The sequence below is a fragment of the Eubalaena glacialis genome, chromosome 5, assembly GCF_028564815.1.
Source record: "Eubalaena glacialis isolate mEubGla1 chromosome 5, mEubGla1.1.hap2.+ XY, whole genome shotgun sequence".
Classification (NCBI taxonomy): domain Eukaryota; kingdom Metazoa; phylum Chordata; class Mammalia; order Artiodactyla; family Balaenidae; genus Eubalaena; species Eubalaena glacialis.
In genome coordinates, this window is record NC_083720.1 from 78,859,741 (window position 1) to 78,881,821 (window position 22,081).

Here is a 22,081-nt window from a genome sequence, read left to right on the forward strand (position 1 = left end):
GAAAATCTAATGCCGCAGACTTATGGCCACAATTAAAACCTTTTATTAATACATCTTGGCTTTATTATTTTTTTTTGGGTGTCATTATTTGTGCAACAACATTAAAAATAATATTTCTTAAACATTTTTTTAAAATTTGACTATGGTTTATGTACACAGAAATCATTTTTTTTAAACATCTTTATTGAAGTATAATTGCTTTACAATGGTGTGTTAGTTTCTGCTTTATAACAAACTGAATCAGTTATACATATACATATGTTCCCATATCTCTTCCCTCTTACATCTCCCTCCCTCCCACCCTCCCCATCCCACCCCTCTAGGTGGTCACAAAGCACCGAGCTGATCTCCCTGTGCTATGCGGCTGCTTCCCACTAGCTATCTATTGTACATGTGGTAGTGTATATATGTCCATGACACTCTCTCACCCTGTCACATCTCACCCTTCCCCCTCCCCATATCCTCAAGTCCATTCTCTAGTAGGTCTGTGTCTTTATTCCTGTCTTGCCACTAGGTTCTTCATGGCCTTTTTTTTTTTTTTCCCCTTAGATTCCATATATATGTGTTAGCATACTGTATTTGTTTCAGAAATCATTTTTTAAAGCTTCGTGTTTTTAAGTCTTTGGAACCGAAAAAAATAAAGCATGGCTACAACGAAACCCTTTATTATTAAATCTTCTTGACTTTTTTTTTTTTTAGGTGCTATTATTTATTTGTGCAACAACACTGAATAACAAAGTTTCATTGGCTGGATCCGACTCAAACTGTAAGGAACGGTCCTCATTGTCAGGCACGGGAAACTTCAGCCCACAAATCGCGCATGCCCAATACTAAACCTTAACACAGCTTAACCTACCCTTCGCGCAGGCGCAGACCTTAATTGGCGTCTTTGTGGGCGGAGCTTCGTGTGGGACGCAGAGTATTCTGGGAACGCCGGAGACGGAAATTACTTCGCCTCACGCTGCGGACGTCGGAGTAGCTGTGCGCCTTTCCGTGTGTGATTTCAAGAGTTAGGAGCTCGGGAGCCGTTTGCCAATATGTATGACGCGGACGAGGGTAGGTGACCACTCAGAACACTCCGCGGCCACCCGTCTAAGGGGGGAAACGTGGGTAGCTGGATGAATTGAGGATTTGCGACCTCCTACCCGGCCCGCCGCACCATGGCCCCAGTCGTTTCCCCACACTCCCGAGGCCGGGAACGAATCCGGGATTTTGAGAGGTGGAGGGTGCAGGGAACGTAGCCTTTATCATCTTGGTCAGGGTGACTGTTGTTCTCTCCTCTGTCTGTGCCTGTGTGAATCTGACACTCCCTTCCCGTGTTGAAAATAGCGCGCAGAACCATGCGACAGGTTCCATTGTTCCGACTTTGAAGCAAAGGAATCCTTTCTTGATTTCCCTTAAGGCCAGAGTTAATGAATTTATGAATAGTTGGATTTTTGAGCGTCAGCCTGTGCCAGGCATTGTGTTAGGCTCTGGAAGAACTCCGGGGACAAGGAATATAGTTTGTGTGTGTGTGTGCGGCGCGGGGGCAGGGTTTGGTTTAGTTTGGCGTTCCTTCATGCTGTCATATGCCTAAGTAAATTATCTTAAAAGATGACCTTTACATTTTCCGCGAGATGACACAGTTCTAGATGGTATGTATTTTAACGAACAGGGACAGTATGTCTTTTTTTTCTTTTTACATGTAGAGTTCGTAGTCACGTGTAGTGTATTTTCATTGTATATTTTTAATGCTCCCTCTTCCGTTCTCCAAAGCTGCTATTTCAAAGTTCGTTTTCTTCTAGCTCCCAATCTCCTGGCCACCGCTTACATTTCTCTTTATTCCCTCAGCTACTTCATGGAGAAAATAGAAGCAAAAACTTAAACTCTACTGTTTAAACTTCTGTCTCATTTTTATTTTGCGTCTAGAAATTTATTAGCATCATTGTATTCTTTTTCTTAACTCCTGAGAAAAAAATTCAAAAAAATTTTTTTCAGCTTAATTTTTTGAATAGGTAATATATAGTCTCATTTCTCAGAGGCTAGAAAACATAAAAATGTTAAAAAGGATAAATGATCTACGAGTATAACTAAAACTGACTTCATTATTACCTCTCCTTTTCCAACCTTCCTACTTCTCCTGGGTGGCTGTGATAATAACATCTAGTGTGCCATCAAAGCTAGAAATCTCCAAGCCATTTTAGATACCTTTGTCTATTTTACCTCTCCCCCCATGTGTAGGAGTCAGTAATTCCAGACCATTCAAGGAGCACTTATTAATAATTTATTTTGGATATGTATTAAATTTTGAATCAAAGTTGTTAAGTTTTACAGACTATGTATATAGGTGAGAATAGAAAAACAAAAATACAGCACATTTATTCTTTTGCATAAGAAGATGAGACTAATATTAGCACCAGTGCACACTGATTTTTCAAATGCCCCATTTTATAAATTACGGTTGCTGCACAAACTCCCCAAAGTTTTGCTGCTTAAAAATTATTTAATATGTTCATGGATTAAATAAATGAGTCAGGAATTTGGACAGGCATAGTAGGAATGGCTTGTCTGTTGCCTGATGTCTGGAAGACACAAAGGCTGAGTGTTGACTGCTGGGGGCTGGGTGATCTGGAGTGTTTACTCATGTGTCTGGCATCTAGCCTAGGAAAACTCAAGGACTAGGATTGCTGATTGCAGCATCTCGTAAGTGGGCCCTCTGTTTAGATTTTCTCACCTAAGTAGTAGGAGTTCTTAATGGCAGCTCAGGGCTCCAGAAGTAAGTGTTTCAGCAAACAAGGTGGAATTGCATTGTTTTTCCTGACCTAGCTTCTAAAATCGTGTAGCATTGCTTTAGCTGTATTCTCTTAGTTATGGGAGAGTCAAAAACCCACCCAGATTCAAGGGGAGGAAGCATAGACCCCCTATATCTTGATGGTAGGAGTGTCAAGATCACTTTATAAAAGAGCATGTGAAATGGAAGATAGTTGTGGCCATCTTTGGAAAATACAGCCCGTCATCCCTGTCCATGTGTGAAATGTTGCTGTAATAGACAGCCCACCTTAAGGTATTGCCCGGCTATTGGACTCCTTTGCTGACCCCTCCCTCTTAACCTGATCTCTGACTCCAGTCTCTGAGGAGCCTATTGATCAGAGGATTATGAGCTTGCTCCTAGTTATCATTATAGTTAGTTATTAATGAGAATTAATATGGGTTTCTTGGAGACGATGGAACAGTTACAAATTCACACGACTTGCACTGAACCTTTCTCATGAGGCCTCTTTGTGTATTGGGAGAATATCTATGTGACGTAGACCTATGTATGTGTACATATATACCTATGTATGTTGTTTCATTACAGTTCAAGTAATGTGATGACTGAAATTTTAAAGAAGTGGGGTAAAGTGATTGTTTTTTATTTAGTAACGAGTAAATGTGTTTTTGCTACTTCACATCATAGTAAGATGTGAGCTAGTAGTATTTATTGCAAGTGAGAATGATTTTTTTTTTTTTTTGCAGATATGCAATATGATGAGGATGATGATGAAATCACACCAGATTTGTGGCAAGAGGCATGCTGGATTGTAATTAGGTAACTTTCTAGACCAAACTGAATAAGTTTTAAAAGGCACTGTAAATTGTACAGGGATTTCCTGCTTATTCTGTGTTTGAAAATTAGATGTTCTATGTGAATATGCTGCATGAGAGCTGGTTTGTCATTTTATTTATTTAACTTTTAAAGTATTTTGATATACAGAAGAGTTACACAAAGAATTCATGTACACTTCACCCAGATTCCCTAAATGTTAACCTTATGCTATGTTTTCTTTGCCTTATTCTTTCTCTATCTACGTATTTTTTTTTCTGAAATATTTGAGAGTCAGTTGTTTACCTAGGAATATTCTTTTACATAATCATAATCTTATTAAAATAAGGAAATTAATTGATACAGTAATCTTATTTAATCTAGAGACCTTACGCAGATTTTGCCAGTGTCCCAGTAATGTTCATAGCAAAATAAAAATTTTCTTATCCTGGATCCAACATAAGATCATATATTACATCTTGTTTTTATGACTTATTCTTTTGTCTCCTATAATCTAGAACAGTTCCTCAATCTTCCTCTTTTCTATTTTTGTTTTGGTTCTCAAACTCACCATCTCTCCACAGCTTCCCATGGCCTCACGTTTTTGTTTTTTTTTTTTTGACCTTGACATTTTTGAAGAATGTAGGCAAATTATTTTTTAGACTGCCCCTCAGTTTGGGTTTGTCTGATGTTTCCTCATGATTAGATTCAGATGATTACTTTTAGCAACAGTGATGTTCTGCTCTCAGTGCATTGTATCAGGAGGCACATGATGCCTATTTGTTACATTACTGGTGCTGTTAATTTGATTCCTCTTGGTTTTCTCCTTGTTTTAAGTGGATAAAGTTATAACAGGTGGTATTTCGACCCACATTCCCATCCAATTCTAAGTGTAATTAAACTGTAATAAAACTCAGCAGGAAGCCTTACATGTAGGTAAGAGAAGTAACTTTTAAGTAATAACGTAACATCCTGCTATGTTAGGATATAAAATGCTACAAGTCTCCTCACTTACCAAACTGACAGGTGCTTTGTATATAGTAACATTTTGATGCCTGTTTGAGCCCCACCATCTCCAAGATGCACATCCTCTCAGTTGACACTCTCCCTTTTCAAAGAGCACAAGCTTCTGAGCTTCTGACATTCTACCAGTTGTATATGGAATAAAACTGAACCTTTGCTGAACGTTGTTTTGTTAAAAATATGAGTTTTGAGGATGTAAGTATGTATTTATTTTTCCTGTTAAACATGGGCTATAAACACTTTGTACTGAAACATTTGTATCGTCTATGATTTTGAGTATTAAACACGAAGAGACATTTTACTAGGAAACAATAACTAGCCAGATATTTGGAGTATGCCTATATTCTGTGATTGCCAGGGAGAAAGAATATTTTGATCTTAGCCAAAAAAAAAAATTGTTTTCAACTTATGTGACAAATTGCTCAAGGATTATATATGCTATTTGACAAGTCCTTGCATTTAACATTTGTTACAGAATAAAATGCCGTTTGATTTTTATATTTTAATTGATTATAGGTGCTTTAGTTAATTGTGATATGACATTTTGTTTTTTCACTGTTTAATATCAAATGATCTTTCCCAAGCATTGTAAATGTGATATTACTTAATATATAGTGACTTCAGTAAGATGTCTCTTGGACAATCGTCATGGTAGTAGATACCATAAATAAGAACTATTCAAATAGTTTAGGTGTTTAAGGGATGGCATTCTAATGAAGTACTGTCCTAATGATTTTGGGGAGAGTAACTATGGTTCAGCTTCCTGGGAGGATGAAACTTGTCCATAGTTTTTTAAAGATTTTTCATTGTAAATTGTCCATAAAAACCATTGCTGTTTACCTTACAGGTTGTGCTTTCCATGTGCTTATGTACCAATGGCTGGCCCAAATGGTTGTGAGAAATTTCTTTCCTGTCAGCTCACAGTCTCTACTGAAGGAAGTTGCCTCCACTCTTCTTGAGTCTGTGCCTTATACAGGGATGAATGTGTACTGTGTTCTCTGCCATAGAGAGCTTCTAATATTGGTGGCCATGGTTGATTGAATCAGGGTGGAACCTTGACCCAAAGCCAGCCAATCTGTAGGCTGGCCAGTGACGTGTGAGGTGATCTGATGATGCCAAAATGGGAGGCTGATGATTAGTTGGGCTACGCATGTTGTCTCAGAAAATTGATGTGAGGATGGGGGGAGTTAGTTACTAGGCAGAGAGGGCAAGGAGCTAAGTCCAGCTATGCAGCTCTTCCTGTGTGGTGGTGAGGGGAGAGATTCCTCTTGCAAACAGTGTGTCTACTCTTTTAGAGTCTCTGTCCTTCTTTAGGGCTTCAGTATTTGATTTCTGTGTCTATACTAATAGCTTTGATCTCTTACCCTTGCTCCATTTTTAATCAGTCATTTGCTGAGTATTTTCACTTGAATGACTAGTCTCACCTTACCTTTAACATAGTCAAAGTAGAATAATCTTTAACCTAAAATCGAAGTTCTTACACATGCTATATTTTAGTCATTGATATCATTTTCTTCCGTCTTATTCAAATTAAAGTTCTTATTTTTATCTTTTTTTCCATGCTTTTTTGTGTTTTGTAAGTTTTAGGTGGACAGCGTTATAGTTCAGCATCTGAATACACTACAGAGGGATCACCACCACAGTCTAGTTACCATCTGTCACCATACATTTGACCCCCTTCACCCATTTCACCCACACACACTAACCCCCTCCTCTCTGGTAACCACTAATCTGTTCTCTGTGTTTGTGAGCTTTTGTTTTCTTTTGTTTGTCGGTTGGTTTTGGTTTGGGTTTTTTTTTTAAGATTCCACATATGAGTGAAATCATGTGGTATGTGTTTTTCTCTGACTTTTTTCACTTAGCATAATATTCTCTTGGTCTGTCCATGTTGTCATTTATTTTTCTCTTTGACTATGCATTTCATTAGTTTTGAGAAATGTTTCAAGAGGTTGGATGAAATTTATCTATAAAGGACATTTATAAATTAGGGTTTCCTTATAGTTCTTATGTTGTGCTTTAATAATTTTACCCACAAGTATGTCTCATTTCCCCAAACTTAACTATAAGTTCTACAAAGAAAGTGTTCCTAATCTCACCTCTTTTTTGGATACCTCATAGTATTTTATGTAGTGATGGGTGCAGAGTGTTGGTATTTAATGATTAGTATTTGTCGAATTTGATGATAATGAAAATGGGGAAATATGCTAGAAAACATCACTGAGTTGTAACTGATTGTGAACTCAAATATTTTCCCAGTTCCTATTTTGATGAGAAAGGCTTGGTGAGACAACAGCTGGATTCTTTTGATGAGTTTATTCAGATGTCTGTTCAAAGAATTGTGGAAGATGCTCCACCTATAGACCTACAAGCCGAAGCTCAGCATGCTAGTGGAGAAGTTGAAGAACCGGTAAGATGGTTCAATAAAATAACATAAATAAGGGTATTGATTTGAAATTTCGGTCCTTCTCTCACCTGGCTTAAAGGTTAAAAAAAAAAGTTAGGAGGTGTTTTTATTAGTGTACTTATAACGTTTCAATCAGCTCCTGATTTATTCTTACTAATGGAGAGATGCATTTTGCAAGTAATGTAAAACCCTAATTCTTATTCAGATAGTATGTGTTTAATAGCCAGGAAGAGGAAACTCAGAGGTATGATGAACTACAAAGAGAAGCAAGCCAGAAATAGTCATATTGCCTCAGAAAATCCCACTTTTTTCTTTCACAGAGTAAGGAATCAAAAGAAAAATAGGTGAAGGGCCTTTTTCCCTTGATTATTTGTTGCATGAAATACATTATTATATCAATAAATAAGTGTGTAGTCCAAAAAATGACTGTCCCTAGTTTTTTTTTTTTAAACATTATTTATTTATTTATTGGCCGCGCCGCCTGGCTTACAGGACCTCAGTTCCCTGATCAAGGATTGAACCTGGGCCACGGCAGTGAAAGCCCAGAATCCTAACCACTAGACCCCAGATTTTGAGTAGAGAAGCAGCATGATGGGCCTTGAGGGACAGAGAAAGCTAAAAAAAAAATGAGGTAGAGAAGAAGTAGAATTAGACAGAGGGAGAGATTATTATTTCCTGCCAGTTCAGTCCCTCTTTTCTGTAGCTTATCTTGTAAGGGCTGATGTATTATTCTCATTCTGGTTGGAGGTGCTGCACAGACTTCTGCTGTTAAGAACAAAAATAATTGGCTCTTCTGGCACTGTGTTGGAAAAATGGGTGTAAAATGCCTTTCCTATACTTACGGCGTTTTCTCTTCATGGTCTTTTCAGAACAAGAGAGATAACAATATAACATAGCAGCTTCATAGTGCCAGAATAAGTACTACCAGAGGAAAAGATCTCTCAAGCTTGGCTATCAGAGCTTAGTGGAAAAGATGGGAGGGACTTAAGCTGACTGTGAAGGGTGTTTGTCTTAGTAGGGAAAAGATATTTAATCATTTCAGCAAAAATACTTTGTGTTTTTGGCTTGTGGCTGGAATAGAGGGACCACAGTAGTCAGTATATTGTTTTTGGTTTGATCTGTTTTTGTTAGGTGTTCGTGGAAGATAAGATGGAACCAGATTGTCACATGCTTTGGATGTCATTGGATGTCATGGGGCATTGTGGAAAGATTGTCAAAGAATGTACATGAAACGCTATTTTTAAAAGGTTACTTTGGAAATGGTGTTTACTTGGAGTGGGAAGAGGCCGGAGTCAGATTAAAATCTTGGAATAGCTGAAGTTTCAGATAATAATGTCCTAGATTAGGGTAATAGTGGAAATGAGTAGTTGGATGGCTGAATTCCTTTTGGTTCATTATCACCACTAGTTCTCTTTGCTCTTTACCTACTCCAGTTTGGGAAACTTGGGTATTAATAATTTTCCTTTAGTGGTCTGCTTAGTCCCATCTTTTCCTTTTCTGATATTTGATTTAGAGAGAAATCCACTATCCATTTAGCTCTGGAAAGTTTGCATGGATCTTGTTTTATTGGGTAGCAGATAGATATTTAATTGAAAACTTTTCTTTCTCCTTTCTTCCTTTCTTTCTTTCTTTCTTAACTATGGACTGAGCTAAAGTCATCCAGGGTTGGAAATTCTCATTCCTTTATGTAGAATAGTAATTAGGATTTTCTGTGTGTTTTTTAATTCCTCTTTGCACAGAGCAGTATATGAAGGTGGCTGTCATCCTGACTCTATACATCTCTTACACAAAAATGCCCCCCCAAGGATGCCCAGTTATCCACCCCACTTCAGTTTTGGAGAATTGGCAGGTGGGGCAAAACGCTAATTCTCAAGAAGGTGTCTTGAGACATTTTTGTGGGAAGTTTTGGGTCAAGGGGAGAGATGAGACCCAACAGTGGGTGTTCCATCCTCTGCCTTCCTGGGGAAATCCAAATCCCAAAAGTTTTCTGAAGAGAGGCACCTCTCTCAGTGAACTAGGGAGGGGAGGAGACCAGATGACCAGACCTACTGCCTGGATGTAAGGCTGAGGCAGAGAGAGGACAGGGTTAAGCAGATATCTCAGACCCAAGACAGAAGAATGAAATGCATGAGGCGGGGAGAAGGGGACTGAGAGATCCCAGAGGCCCAAGTCATAAATTCCACCCTGTCTCCAGTTCTGAGCAGAAACTCTTCTTCCCAAGACTAGAATGGGGTTTTAGTTCAGGGACTGGCTTTGCTCCAGGGCACAGAGAGGACAAGCCAGGCAGAGATCCCACAGGTAGTGAAGGTGGAGAGTTAAGGTATCAGACAAAAAGATGGACACTCCCACAAGGAGTACGCACAGACCACAGCAGTTTTGAAACTATAAGCCAGAATCAGGGTAAAACATGCAGCTGTGGCTGAAATACAGAATGTTATAGGCCCTCTCCAATAAAATTTAGATCACTGCTTATTCCACTCTGTCCCCTGCCTATGAGCTGTTCCCAAGCTTTTTTCCAAGGCTGGAGTCCTGGACAGTAAGAAGGAATGGGGGAAAATACTGAGGCCAGCATGGAGGGCTGTGGCTGAGACTTGATATGCCTCTCCCCACCCCCACTCATTCTGTAGAAAAGAATTCGCTCTCCCTCCCCTTGATGGGCTGTTGGGATGAAGGCAGGGTAAAGACAAAGGGAGGAAAACACTCAGCACATTCTTTCTCCTGCTTTGATCTGAAGTGTAGCTGCAGCCAAAGAGCACAGAAGTGGGGGAGAAAATATGGGGGATAGGAGAGCATGGGAGCATCATCCAGTTGAGAAAGTAAGAGGGTTCTTCCACTGCCCCGTGTCCAAAAATCTGAGAGCTTTAGTCCCAGAACTGCAAAAAAGAGTGCAAAGGAACGGGAAGTGTATACAGGTTTGTGGGGGAGGCAGCCACAGACAGGATGGAGATCTAAGGATCCCTGTGATCCCCGAGATGACCCTGAGAGCATTAGTTGGGGGACTGGATGAGAAGTCATAGCAGACATGTGGATTTTTTGAGGGGGTAAGGAGCCAGGAACAGTGAGGTCTTCACCGAAGGAGTGACCACTTGATCTGTTCTTTGGCTGACTGCAGCACCTGAGACTTGGTCTGCTCTGTAAGGGGGACATCTCCCTTTAGTGCCACCCGCTGTACCCCTTGCTGGGGATTGCTCTCTAGGATCACCCCCCAATCTGCGATTTCATCCACAACCAAGAAGAACCCCTCCATGTTCTCCAGCAGAGCTCGTTTTTCTACATTTTTCCTCAGCATCTGGCTCAGTGAGTCGAAGAAGAGGCAGTTCAGAATAGCCATGAGCATCATCTCATTTTCGTATGAGCTGCCAATCGTATAGAAATAGAGATCGATACTGCTTTTGCATACCACTGTCAGGCCTCCCAAGAGGGCAGTTTCAGTGTCAGTCTGACAGGTCTTGTTGAAAGTGTTCTTCTCAAAGGCCTTTTGCTCCTTGACACCGGGGTAGCTGTCGTCACAGTACTTGGCAAAAAATCTATCTCCACCATTGTCCAGAGTCAGAATGGCTTTGACAGTGTACAAGGAGGGGTCCAAAATCAGCTCATCCATCTTGCCCCATAGCTGGTACCAATGTCTTCTGTACGTTTAATTGAAGAGTTAGGTTTACTTTTTTTCTATCTTCTGTTGATTGGTTTAGAACACGCTTCTAATTATATGAATTTATCTTTTCTTTGTTTTCTGATAACTTTGTTAACCTAACCTAAACTAAGGAGAGGGCACATGAAATAGCTATACAGATCATTAATGCAAATCCATTTCAGTTGTTTGATATGAACTCAGAGCTTAGTCTTTATTTACTTGTGATATATTAAATCTCCTTTTGCCTTCCACGTTAAGAAAGTGATGAAGTATAAAACTTGACATCTGTGGAATATGGATGTTGCCTTGGGAGAGTCACCATTTTAGTAAAGTGGATTAATTTTGGCATTTTCTAGAGCTCTTTCTACTCAAAATGTTAATGTTGATTAAAATGGAATCATTTAAATTGTTTATGGAAAAAAAATTATTTACCCTTTTCCATTGTTTTTGTTTTCATTTTAGCCAAGATACTTGCTGAAGTTCGAACAAATTTACCTCTCCAAGCCTACCCATTGGGAGAGAGATGGTGCTCCTTCACCGATGATGCCAAATGAGGCCAGATTAAGAAATCTCACGTAAGAAAGATATTTTCCAACAGCTGATACTGAAATAAGATTCAGAAAATAAAATTTTAGCCAGTTGAGAGTTTTAGTAATCACCTTACTATTCACTTGTGATCTACTTTTATTTTCAAAGGTACTCTGCTCCACTTTATGTTGATATAACAAAAACAGTCATTAAAGAAGGCGAAGAACAACTTCAGACACAGCATCAGAAAACTTTTATAGGAAAAATTCCAATTATGTTGCGTTCAACTTACTGCCTATTGAATGGCTTAACAGATCGTGATCTTTGTGAGTTAAATGAATGCCCCTTGGATCCTGGTGGCTACTTCATTATTAATGGATCCGAAAAGGTATAGTAGCATTATTTTTTTTAAATTACCAAATGATGATTAAGATTTAAATCATGAAAGTTGAAATCAAAAAGTAAACTTTTGTATAATCTGGAAGTAGCAGTTGAATTATTAAGGAGGTGACAGCCGAATTTATATTAAACCAAAACTTTGTGTAGTTGTATATATTGGGTTGGTCAACCCAATAATATACACTAGAAATTTGGTCAGTTTGAGCTTATATGTTTTGGTGAAGCATTTATGCAAAATGGAGTTTGTAAAGTTCAAGAATTGATGTTTCAGTGAGCCTATACAGTCAGACTAATAAAGATGCAGCTTTCATTGTTCTTTCTAATTCAAAGACCTTGTCGGTTTTATGGCTGTAATTTTATTGTCCATATAGGTTCTAATTGCTCAAGAGAAAATGGCAACAAACACAGTCTATGTGTTTGCCAAAAAGGATTCTAAATATGCCTACACAGGAGAGTGTAGATCATGTCTGGAGAATTCTTCTCGACCCACCAGTACTATCTGGGTTAGCATGCTGGCAAGAGGAGGACAGGTATGGACTATTATATGCTATTTGGGTTTATTCCTTTTGGTCTAGTTTTGAAAGTTACCAGGCTGCATGTTTAGTCAAAAAGGTTTTCTGGAGCATATTATCAGTGTTGTGTGGTAGGCATTTTATTATTTACTTACTACTGTGTAATAAATCCTATCATTTTTGCCATGTTCTTTTTGTTAGATACAAATCAGTACATCTAGTCTATACTCAAGGGGGGACTACACAAGGCAGTAGTAGTAGGCAGGGATCATTAGGCACCATCTTAGAAGCCACCTACCATAAGCATGTTACTTACAATAATGTAATCTAATAATAGCATTTCTTGACTGTTTGCTATGTGCCAATTACGTTACTCAGATTGCTTGATATAATTTTGCAACTATACTGGAAATTTGTTGCAATTAACTGTTTAATTTCATGTACATTTTTACTTGTAAAAATTTTTAAAATAAGTCATATATACACATTAAATAGTTCAAAAAAGTACAAAAAAGCGTACACTATAAAAATTAGTCTTCCTTTGACCCCCAGATCTCTTCTCTAAGAAGCAGCTTGTTTTGATAATTTCTCATGAATCCATCCAGAAATAGTCTTAATTAAAAAATGCAAATGGGGGCTTTCCTGGTTGTGCAGTGGTTAAGAATCCGCCTGCCAGTGCAGGGGACACGGGTTCGATCCCTGGTCTGGGAAGATCCCACATGCCGCAGAGCAACTAAGCCCATGCGCCACAACTACTGAGCCCATGCGCCGCAACTACTGAGCCTGTGGGCTGCAACTACTGAACCCTGCATGCCTAGAGCCCGTGCTCTGCAACAAGAGAAGCCACCGCAATGAGAAGCCCGTGCACCGCAATGAAGAGTAGCCCCCGCTCGCCACAACTAGAGAAAGCCCACTCGAAGCAACAAAGACCCAATGCAGCCAAAAATAAATTTAAAAATTAAAAAAATAAAACCAAATGGGAGCATACTATCACACTGTTTGAACATTGCTGATATCTTTTAAAAACAGGTTTAGATCAGCAGTTGATCATTGTTTCTAAGCTGTGATATTCCATGCATAGATATAGCATAATTTATTGAGCCATTTCCCTTGTGATGGATGTTTAGGTTTCCAGTTTTGTGCTCTTATAAACAGTTCTGCAGAGTCTAATGTCACTTATAATAAGTTTTATAAAGAAGAAGAACTTGAACATTAGAGAGGTTTAAGTGCCTGAAGTTAAAATCCTGTGTGGAATAGGTGTTCTAAAGAATTAAAATGGTTTTTACTTGTGAATGGGGGTAGAATGGGGCCCAGGCACAAGTGTTTGGAAAAGATCCCCAGGTGATTGTGATGTGCATTCTTTGTTGATAAGCATTGGCCTGGATTATGGAGGGCAAAAGAAAGGAAAATCATCTAGATTTAGTGATAAGTTTGACATGAGGATGAATCAGTTAAGATTCTTTGGTTCTTTCCAGAATTTTCATTTAATCAATTTAGGAATCGGGCCTGGGTGCCCATGTTGCTGTTGTTTTTAATTCCCCAGAGTACTCTAATGCAAAGCCAGGGTTGAAAATCACTGAGCAAAAACACAAGGTCTTTGTCTTATAATCATGGGAAATAAAATTAAAAGGATAACATTTTAAAGGGAATGAAGTGAACAGTCAAGGTGTATGGTCTTTATTTTGTTGAAATTCAGTATACATGTGTATTTCTGTGTAGATTTTTTGTTTGTTTTTTTGTTTTGACCTTGCCACTCGGCTTGCGGGATCTTAGTTCCACGACCAGGGATTGAACCCAGGCCTCGGCAGTGAAAGTGTTGAGTCCTAACCACTGTACCACCAGGGAACTCCCTCTGTGTAGTCTTTTTAATTTTTTTAAATTCACAGACAGTTGTTCATAGTGATTCTGTCGACTTGGACATTGTGGCTAAAAGATGTAGCCAACTGCCCATTCCCATACTCTGTGTGCTTTCGGGGTGCTTTGTAGTCAACCCTGGCTAAGTATGGGACAGTTGGTATCTCACAACTCCTTGTATCCACCAGGCTTTGTGTAATCTTTGCCAAGGGCTTCATTATCATGCCCATTAGTGCCCACAGTAGCTATTTTAAAACAATCTGAAACCTTCCCTCACCTTTGCAACTTTACAAATTACTTGCCTTGGGCCTTGAGGCTTGCTGGCAACAGAGTGAAATTAGGATTCTCGGCCACTGAATTTCCTGTATTTTGTTAGGCTCCTAAAGTGTGTGCACCCAAAAAGATGACTAGTCTGCCTGAGCTGCCAACACTGTGATTATAAGTATCAGCAGCACGTGGGCAGCCGTGAAAAAAAAAAAATTCTATCGTTCTATCCTGAGGTTCTAGATAAAATAGAGAACGTCCAAGAATTGATTTTTAGAAAGAACCTAGTGAGTTCATTTTTAGACAAAAGGTTTGGAGGGGGCGTGGTGTATGGTGTAGGCATTCTTTTTTAATGTTTTGTGTATTCTGAAAAAGGTCTATGATGAAACAAATGGAATAATTGAAAATTAAGTTGAAACAACCAAATGGCAGTTGGGATGGGAGGGTTGAGAGTACAGGAAAAAGGTCAAGATGAAGATTCGCCTGTCCTTTATGTAAAGTTGTTACTGAACATCCGTGAGATGGGTTAAGGTTTCTAAGGAAGAAGGCCTGAAGTAGGAGGAGGAAGACAACAGAAACTGTTATTAGATGGACCATGATGATGTAGGGTTATGAGGCCAAGAGAAGATAGAGTTTGATATTGAAGGGAAGAAATTTGATTAAAATTGAGAAACCAGGTGTTTGTATGCCAGTGTAGTAACTTTTATTTCACTTCTGTCTGTGTTGCAATTAAAGAGGGAGAAATTGGAAAAGAGAATCTTATGTGAGAGAGGCTATTTGTTAATTTTGAAATATTATTCATATTTGGAGATATGTCACAGACCAACTCTGAGTTAGTATTTATTTTTCATTCTGTGCCTAGCTTTTTTCCACATTTGTCTAGCTATATTCTCTCTTATTTTCCCCTCATCTATTTCTTTCTTCCAAAATTTTTAATTGTTTTGTTTGGGGGAAAGGACGAGGGGGGTCGGTCTGTGTTCACACCTGCAGCCAAAGATCATTTCCAAATACAGTTGGGGGCAGTTCTAGAGGATCTTGGCAGACAGAGAGTAGAGAATGTAAGTTCTCTCAGGTTCAGATGACCAGTCTATCCATCAAATAAGTAAACCTCTTGCAGTGGTTTTTGAAAAGCAGCCATAGGACGTTCCTTAGAATATGAGAGGCATGCCTCTTTTGAAATACCTACAATGAACATGTATATAAAATGGTTCTTGTGATGTTTATATATGGCTATAACCTCTGTATTCTCATATTCTAATGATTTTTTATTTTTCTAGGGTGCAAAAAAGAGTGCTATTGGTCAGCGCATTGTGGCAACCCTACCATATATCAAGCAAGAAGTTCCCATCATTATTGTGTTCAGAGCATTAGGTTTTGTGTCTGACAGAGATATTTTAGAGCATATTATTTATGATTTTGAAGATCCAGAGATGATGGAAATGGTAATGTGCAAGCAAAATGTATTCATAGTATTTTTCAAGAGGTTTAAAGTTACTGACTGTTGCTAATCCTAAAACATAGTAGAAAGCTGCTCTGAAGATCAGTTTAGCTGTTGCAAACCCCATGCCGTTTACTGTGTAGTGAAAGCCTTCAGCCCTGCCTTGGCTTCTTTCTTTTTTTTTTTTTTTAAAGGCATATAAATACCAGAATTTAATGAATTAATTTTCTGTTTTACCTTTTTTTTTTTCTTTTTTTTTAACATCTTTATTTGAGTATAATTGTTTTACAATGGTGTGTTAGTTTCTGCTTTATAACAAAGTGAATCAGTTATACATATACATATATCCCCATATCTCTTCCCTCTTGCGTCTCCCTCCCTCCGACTCTCCCTATCCCACCCCTCTAGGTGGTCATGAAGCACCGAGCTGATCTCCCTGTGCTATGCGGCTGCTTCCCACTAGCTCTCTATTTTACATTTGGTAGTGTATATATGTCCATTTGGCTTCTTTCTTGACGATTCTCTGTAAAATCTACATGAAAACTAGAGGCAGTCAGAGTTCATTGACAGCAGCAAGAAGAAACAGTAGTAAGGAAAATCGTAAAAGCATACTAGTCTGATGCAGTTTAGTAAAAAGGGAAAATGTAGTTGATATCTTCTTTTTTTAAAAAAACTTTTTATTTTGAAATCATTTCAAACTTATAGAAAAGTTGCAAGTAACTCCTGTATACTCTACACCTATTTTCAGCAGTTGTTACCTTTGCCGCATTTGCTTTAGGATTCTCTTTATCTATATATACACATTGTTTATTTCTGGATCATTTGAGAGTAAGTTTTAGGCATCATGCCCTTTTACTCCTAAATACTTCAGTGTGTATTTCCTAAGAATCAGAATATCTACTCACATAATCATAGTACTACAAGTTTTAAAATTGGTACTTCAGTGCAGTACATACTGTTAACTTGGAGATCTTATTTAGGTTTATGTCAGTGGTCCTGATCATGTCCTAATGGCATTTCTTTTTTTTCCTGGTTCAAAATCCAATCCAGGATAATGTATTGCATGTTGTTTTTATGTCTCTTTAGTCTCTTTTAATCTTCCCTTGTCTTTTTCCTTAGTGTTTCATAACACTGAAGTTTTTGGAGAGGATAGGCCATTTATTTTGTAGAATATCCTTCAATTTGGGTTTTTCTGATATTTCCTCATGATTAGATTCAATTTATGCATTTTCTGGCAGGACAAATACAGAGATCATATTGTGTGCTTTCCAGGGCATCACATCAGGAGTCACATGATTTTATTTTGTCCCATTATTGGTAATGTTAATTTCACAGTGCCATCTGTTAGGTTCCGCCACTGTAAAGTTATTATTTTTGTGGGAAGGATTGTTGAGTCTAGATAAATATGCATTTCCTTATCAATCTTTTCCATTGATGATCCTTGGCTAAGGAGTAGTTGATATTCTTAAAATTGTCCTGAATCATCCAGAGTCTTTAAGACTACAGAGAAATAAGGTAAAATACAGGCTAAACATCGGTCACAAAGAAAGTGGAGTATATTTTAGTTATTAGAGTATTTATTGATATGGTTACATGACAAAAATGGATTCTGGTTAGATTTTTACTTTAAGTTTTTGGCAATAGTCATATGCTTTTAAAAAAAAAAAAACTTAAAGATAATAAGTATTTAGATACTTAAAAGAAAAGATAACCTTTTAAACCAAGGCTGAAAACAGTATGACACATTTATTCATTTGAGACTTAGTAAATTTTAATTTGAGTGTTAAACTTCTCTAAATTGATTTTAGATATTTGAAAGGAACTTTTTAAAGCTACTGTTCATGAAAATGTAAAAAACAAACAAAACATCCCCAAGACTCACTGTGCTCTGTTATAATGGAATTATTTGTATTTTTCTGGAAAGTATAATTGTCTGTGCTGATGAGTGGATTTTTTTCAGAGGTCCCTAGATCTCTAAGGTGTCTTCAAGTTCTAAGATTTTGTGATTCCTTGAATTTCTAAAAATATTTGCATATTCAGTTAGGTTCATAGGGATATTTAACATAAATTAAGTGACAGTTACCTTATTTTAAAGTAAAGATATGAATTTGAAAATAATTTTTATTTAAATTAACTGTTAGGTTAAACCTTCTCTCGATGAAGCTTTTGTCATCCAAGAACAGAATGTCGCACTAAATTTCATTGGTTCAAGAGGGGCAAAGCCTGGTGTCACCAAAGAGAAAAGAATTAAATACGCAAAGGAAGTATTACAGAAAGAAATGCTCCCTCATGTTGGCGTCAGTGATTTTTGTGAGACCAAGAAAGCTTATTTCTTGGGGTATGTCAAATTTCATTGTTTTAAGTTCTTTGCCAAGCTGTGGTGGAGATAAAATTTTTCTTAAAGCTAAAAATGTCAAAATTGATGTTTTTAATGTATAAGTTTAAAAAAAATCCCAAACCATGTGCTTTCTTTTTTACTTCTTTCTTTTCTTTTTTTAAAGGTACATGGTTCATAGGTTGCTGCTAGCAGCTTTGGGTAGAAGAGAATTAGATGACAGAGATCACTATGGAAACAAAAGATTGGACCTTGCTGGACCACTACTTGCGTTCTTATTTAGAGGGTAAGGAATTACAGAATGATATTGTTAAAAGTAGAGAGATTTCACTTTAAATTGGTTATTGCACTTGAGATGCTAAACTATCTTGGCATCCATATTGGGTACACATGAAGTTAGCTACATTCTTTGCCACTTGCCCAGTTTAGTTCTATTGATACTTCATATTTGAGAATTTCAAGATTGTGAGGAAGTTTATAACTTGTTTACGTTTTCTCTACCTTTACAAAGCATTTGAGAAAGCTGAATTATTGCCTTGATTTTCTAAGTGCTGATACTGGAATTTTTATTAGTTCTGCTTTGCAGTTTATAAAAACACAAAAGCTGGAAGGAAGTCTATCAAGATATTAGCAGTGGTTGTGTCAGTATTGGGGTTATATGTGATTTTTATCTTATTCTTGATATGTTTTTATATTTTCCATATTTTCTATAATGAACATATAATACTTCTATAATTAGAAAAACTTATTTGTAAAAATAATGTAGGCAATTTAATACAGAAATAATATTAGCAATGTTTTGTATGTGTTCTGTTATTTATTATGTTGTATATTAGTGTTTTTCAACCTCGTTTTGTTATCGCCCCACTAAGGGGCCTCTTTTGACTATTTTTCTCTAATTGCTTTGCTTGTATATGTTTATGTACCGTATGTACGTCTGTGCTTTTTATATAAAAAGTAATAACACTTCCCTCCCTCTACCTCAACCACTTTTCGCCCCCTTGTGGGCAATATTGTCCTTGTTAAGGATGCATATTGTAGACCTTTACATGTTTAAAACATCTTATTGGGCAGAATGTTTAAGAATTTGCTTAAAGAAGTACGGATCTATGCCCAGAAGTTCATTGATCGAGGAAAGGATTTTAACTTGGAGTTGGCAATTAAAACAAGGATTATATCTGATGGCCTAAAATATTCTTTAGCCACTGGGAACTGGGGTGACCAAAAGAAAGCTCATCAAGCCAGAGCTGGAGTATCTCAGGTAAGGATGTTAACTGTGACTACAGGTTTGATAAGAAAATGTTATGACACTAATAGAATCTTTCATTCACTGAATGTAAATTGTTTTGCCTTTTTTGTTTTCTTGGTCAGATATAAAAGTATTTGGGGGCTTTTGAATTATGAAAGTGAAATTTTTCTTAAATTAGCTGTTAGCATTACTAAGAGAGATTTAAGTTTTGACTTGCATCAAGATATTTAATGAATTCGCGTAGCTTCTTGGGAGGTGAGACAGTCCATGTTTGTGAAATTTTTCTGTCTTTTTTTTAATACCTTAAATATTCTTTTTTAATTAATTGATTAATTTATTTTTGGCTACGTTGGGTCTTCGTTGCTGTGCGCGGGCTTTTCTCTTTAGTTGCTGTGAGCGGGGGCTACTCTTCGTGCGGTGCGTGGGCTTCTCGTTGCGGTGGCTTCTCTTGTTGCGGAGCACAGGCTCTTGGTGCATGGGCTTCAGTAGTTGTGGCACGCAGGCTCAGTAGTTGTGGCTCACAAGCTCTAGAGCACAGGCTCAATAGTCGTGGTGCATGGGCTTAGTTGCTCTGTGGCATGTGGGATCCTCCCAGACCAGGGACTGAACCCGTGTCCCCTGCATTGGCAGGTGGACTCCCAACCACTGCGCCACCAGGAAAGTCCCAGTTTTTCTGTCTTAAAAGCTCTGTATTAGAAGCTGATACCCAGAGAATAAATGGGCATCTGCTTCCTTTTTTGCAAAATGTAATACTTCTAACAGTGATTTCTTTATGTTGGCCTGTTGTTATGTACAGTGATTGCAATAGCTACTCTCAGGAGGAGTAATGGGGGAAACCTTTTACAAAAATGTCTCACTAGGTATTTTTATTTATTTTTTGTATTTTCATATAAGATTGAAAATTTATAGTGTATACGTCTAGCTTTATGGAGGGGATCTCCCCCTCTTTTTTTTTTTAAACTAGCCTATACCAGCATCACCTGATTAATTTGGCATTCAGACACCAACTTTAAGCTCCTGATTCCTAGAAACCTAGATGCCTTAAGAAATTCTGGAAGGATGCTTATAGCCCAGTTAAATTTCTAGTTCCTTTTAGTTTAGTAAGGATATGTTGAGTCTACTTGGTGTTTGTGATGCTGGGTTCACAGGGTTAAATGAGATGCTCTTCCAGCCCTCAAGCTTACCATCTATTAGAGGAAACATTCGTCCATGTACAGCTCATTCTGCCTTGAGCTGAATTATGATAAATGCCATCCTGCCAATTCAGTTCAGTGTGTGTACTGGGACTTAAGATGTGCCAGGCACTCTGTCACACATTGGAGATACAAAAATGAATAAAACATGATCCTTGATCTTCAGTAGTTCACAGTCTATACTCATAGATGTAAACAGATATTACAACATGATACAGTGAGTATTAAATGAGAGCTGTGCACACCTGCTCTGTAGGAATGCTGGAGAAAGGCATTTAGCACTGGCTGAAAGGGTGAAAAGAATTGTTTTCTTTAGGAGGTGACACTTGAGCTGAATCTTGAAGGGTAGTTGGGAAATAGCCCAAGTCTTGGAGGAGGGTAGAACCAGTAGCTTACACGAAAACTGGAGAAAACTTAATATCCTGAACAAAGGGACAGGGAGGAAAGAGCATGTGTATGTAGAAGGAGCTAGAGCATTCTTGGGTTTTCAAATCAAAGCGGGAGAGTTAGGAAGATGGGGTTGGAGTGGAGAGCTGGAACACCTCATAGAGGGGAGTGACGTTCATTTTTGCTTTTCAGGTAGCTTCACAGTAATTGGCAGTGTGGAGAAAGATTTGAAAAGGTCAGAGTTGGTGGCAGAAAGATTGTTGCAACAGCCTTAGTGAGAAATAATTAGGGCCTGCACTAGAGCAGTTTCGTAGAGGTGGAGAGTGGAGTCAAATTTGAGAAATATTTAGGAAGTGAGTTTTGTAAGACTTTGTGATTGATTAGTTGAATGATGGAAAACTCCACAGAGTAGAGAGAAGAGAACAGTTCTTCCTGGAGGTGGGTCATATGTCTTCTATGGAACTGGTAACATTTCACCAGGCAGAGCAGAATGGGGAAGTGCATTCCATTCTGTGGCGGTAGCGTGGTCAGAGTTGTGGAGGTGAGAGGGTGTTTGGCAATGTGGATGGAGTACAGGAGTTCTGGAGACTACTGGTAGGGGAAGGTCATCTGGGGCTTCATTGAGAAGAACTTCAGTGTCATGCTGCTCTAGTTGGCGGGGAACTGTTTAATATTTTTTAATTCAGTGAGTGATGTGAACTTATCTATATCTGTGTTTTAATAATTCTGGTAACTGAGGAGAGTAGATTGGAGAGGACATTACAGGAACTTATGAGCTGATGGCAATAGTATAGGTAAGAGGTAGGGGGCTGGTTTATTGCTGTGACATTGGGAATGGTTTTTTGAGAAAGTTTTAAAATAGAGTTGACAGGATATGTTTATTGTTTATTATATGTGAAAGGAGGAAGTCAGAGACAAAAATATCTTGAGATTTCTAGATTGGGAGATAAAGGGAAGGGTGATGCCATTAACAATGATAGGAGACTTAGGAAGAAGAAGGAGGATGGGTTGTTGTAGGGCTGGGGAATGTGGTGATTTTGTTATTAGGTACATTGAGCTTGTGTTGCTTGCTTTATATCCCTCTAAATATTACCTTACTTACAAGTATTACCTTGCTTAGTGTTCTGTAAGTATTGAATCTCTGTGTTGGATTCAGAGGCCTCAGCCTCGGAAAAGTTCTGGGATGGATTAGTGATGTCTGCTATGGTCAAAGGAATGTGAGTTGGTAGCGTATAAGACTTACTGAGTGCCTAATGTATGCCAAGTACTGTTCTAGGTACAGGGATACAACAGAGAACGAAA

At 38.1% G+C, this 22,081-nt stretch overlaps 2 protein-coding genes across 3 annotated transcripts in view; one reads left to right on the forward strand and one right to left on the reverse strand.

Moving 5' to 3' along the window:
- The first annotated feature begins 967 nt into the window (after positions 1-967).
- POLR2B (RNA polymerase II subunit B) overlaps positions 968-22,081 on the forward strand; it is a 45,483-nt gene continuing 24,369 nt past the window's right edge. Inside the window, exons 1-10 of the mRNA XM_061192339.1 lie at positions 968-1,056; positions 3,496-3,568; positions 6,842-6,992; positions 11,083-11,195; positions 11,317-11,536; positions 11,919-12,077; positions 15,455-15,619; positions 17,757-17,953; positions 18,117-18,236; positions 19,025-19,211. Coding sequence (XP_061048322.1) covers positions 1,038-1,056; positions 3,496-3,568; positions 6,842-6,992; positions 11,083-11,195; positions 11,317-11,536; positions 11,919-12,077; positions 15,455-15,619; positions 17,757-17,953; positions 18,117-18,236; positions 19,025-19,211 — 1,404 coding nt within the window. The 5' untranslated portion in view covers positions 968-1,037. The remainder of the gene's footprint in view (positions 1,057-3,495; positions 3,569-6,841; positions 6,993-11,082; positions 11,196-11,316; positions 11,537-11,918; positions 12,078-15,454; positions 15,620-17,756; positions 17,954-18,116; positions 18,237-19,024; positions 19,212-22,081) is intronic.
- LOC133092177 (coatomer subunit zeta-1-like) lies at positions 10,007-10,590 on the reverse strand. 2 transcript variants are annotated; one of them, XM_061191411.1, is made up of 2 exons: positions 10,153-10,590; positions 10,007-10,104 (listed from the first exon to the last, which is right to left on the reverse strand). In XM_061191411.1, the coding sequence occupies exons 1-2, from the start codon at positions 10,588-10,590 to the stop codon at positions 10,057-10,059; spliced, it is 486 nt and encodes a 161-aa protein (XP_061047394.1). In that variant the 3' UTR covers positions 10,007-10,056. The 2 variants fall into 2 exon arrangements, with proteins under 2 accessions (XP_061047394.1, XP_061047393.1); XM_061191410.1 differs by having other exon boundaries at positions 10,007-10,590.

Excerpts from the sequence above, each read along its gene's own strand:
- LOC133092177 (XM_061191410.1), bottom strand. The coding sequence starts at position 10,590 with ATGGATGAGCTGATTTTGGACCCCTCCTTGTACACTGTCAAAGCCATT.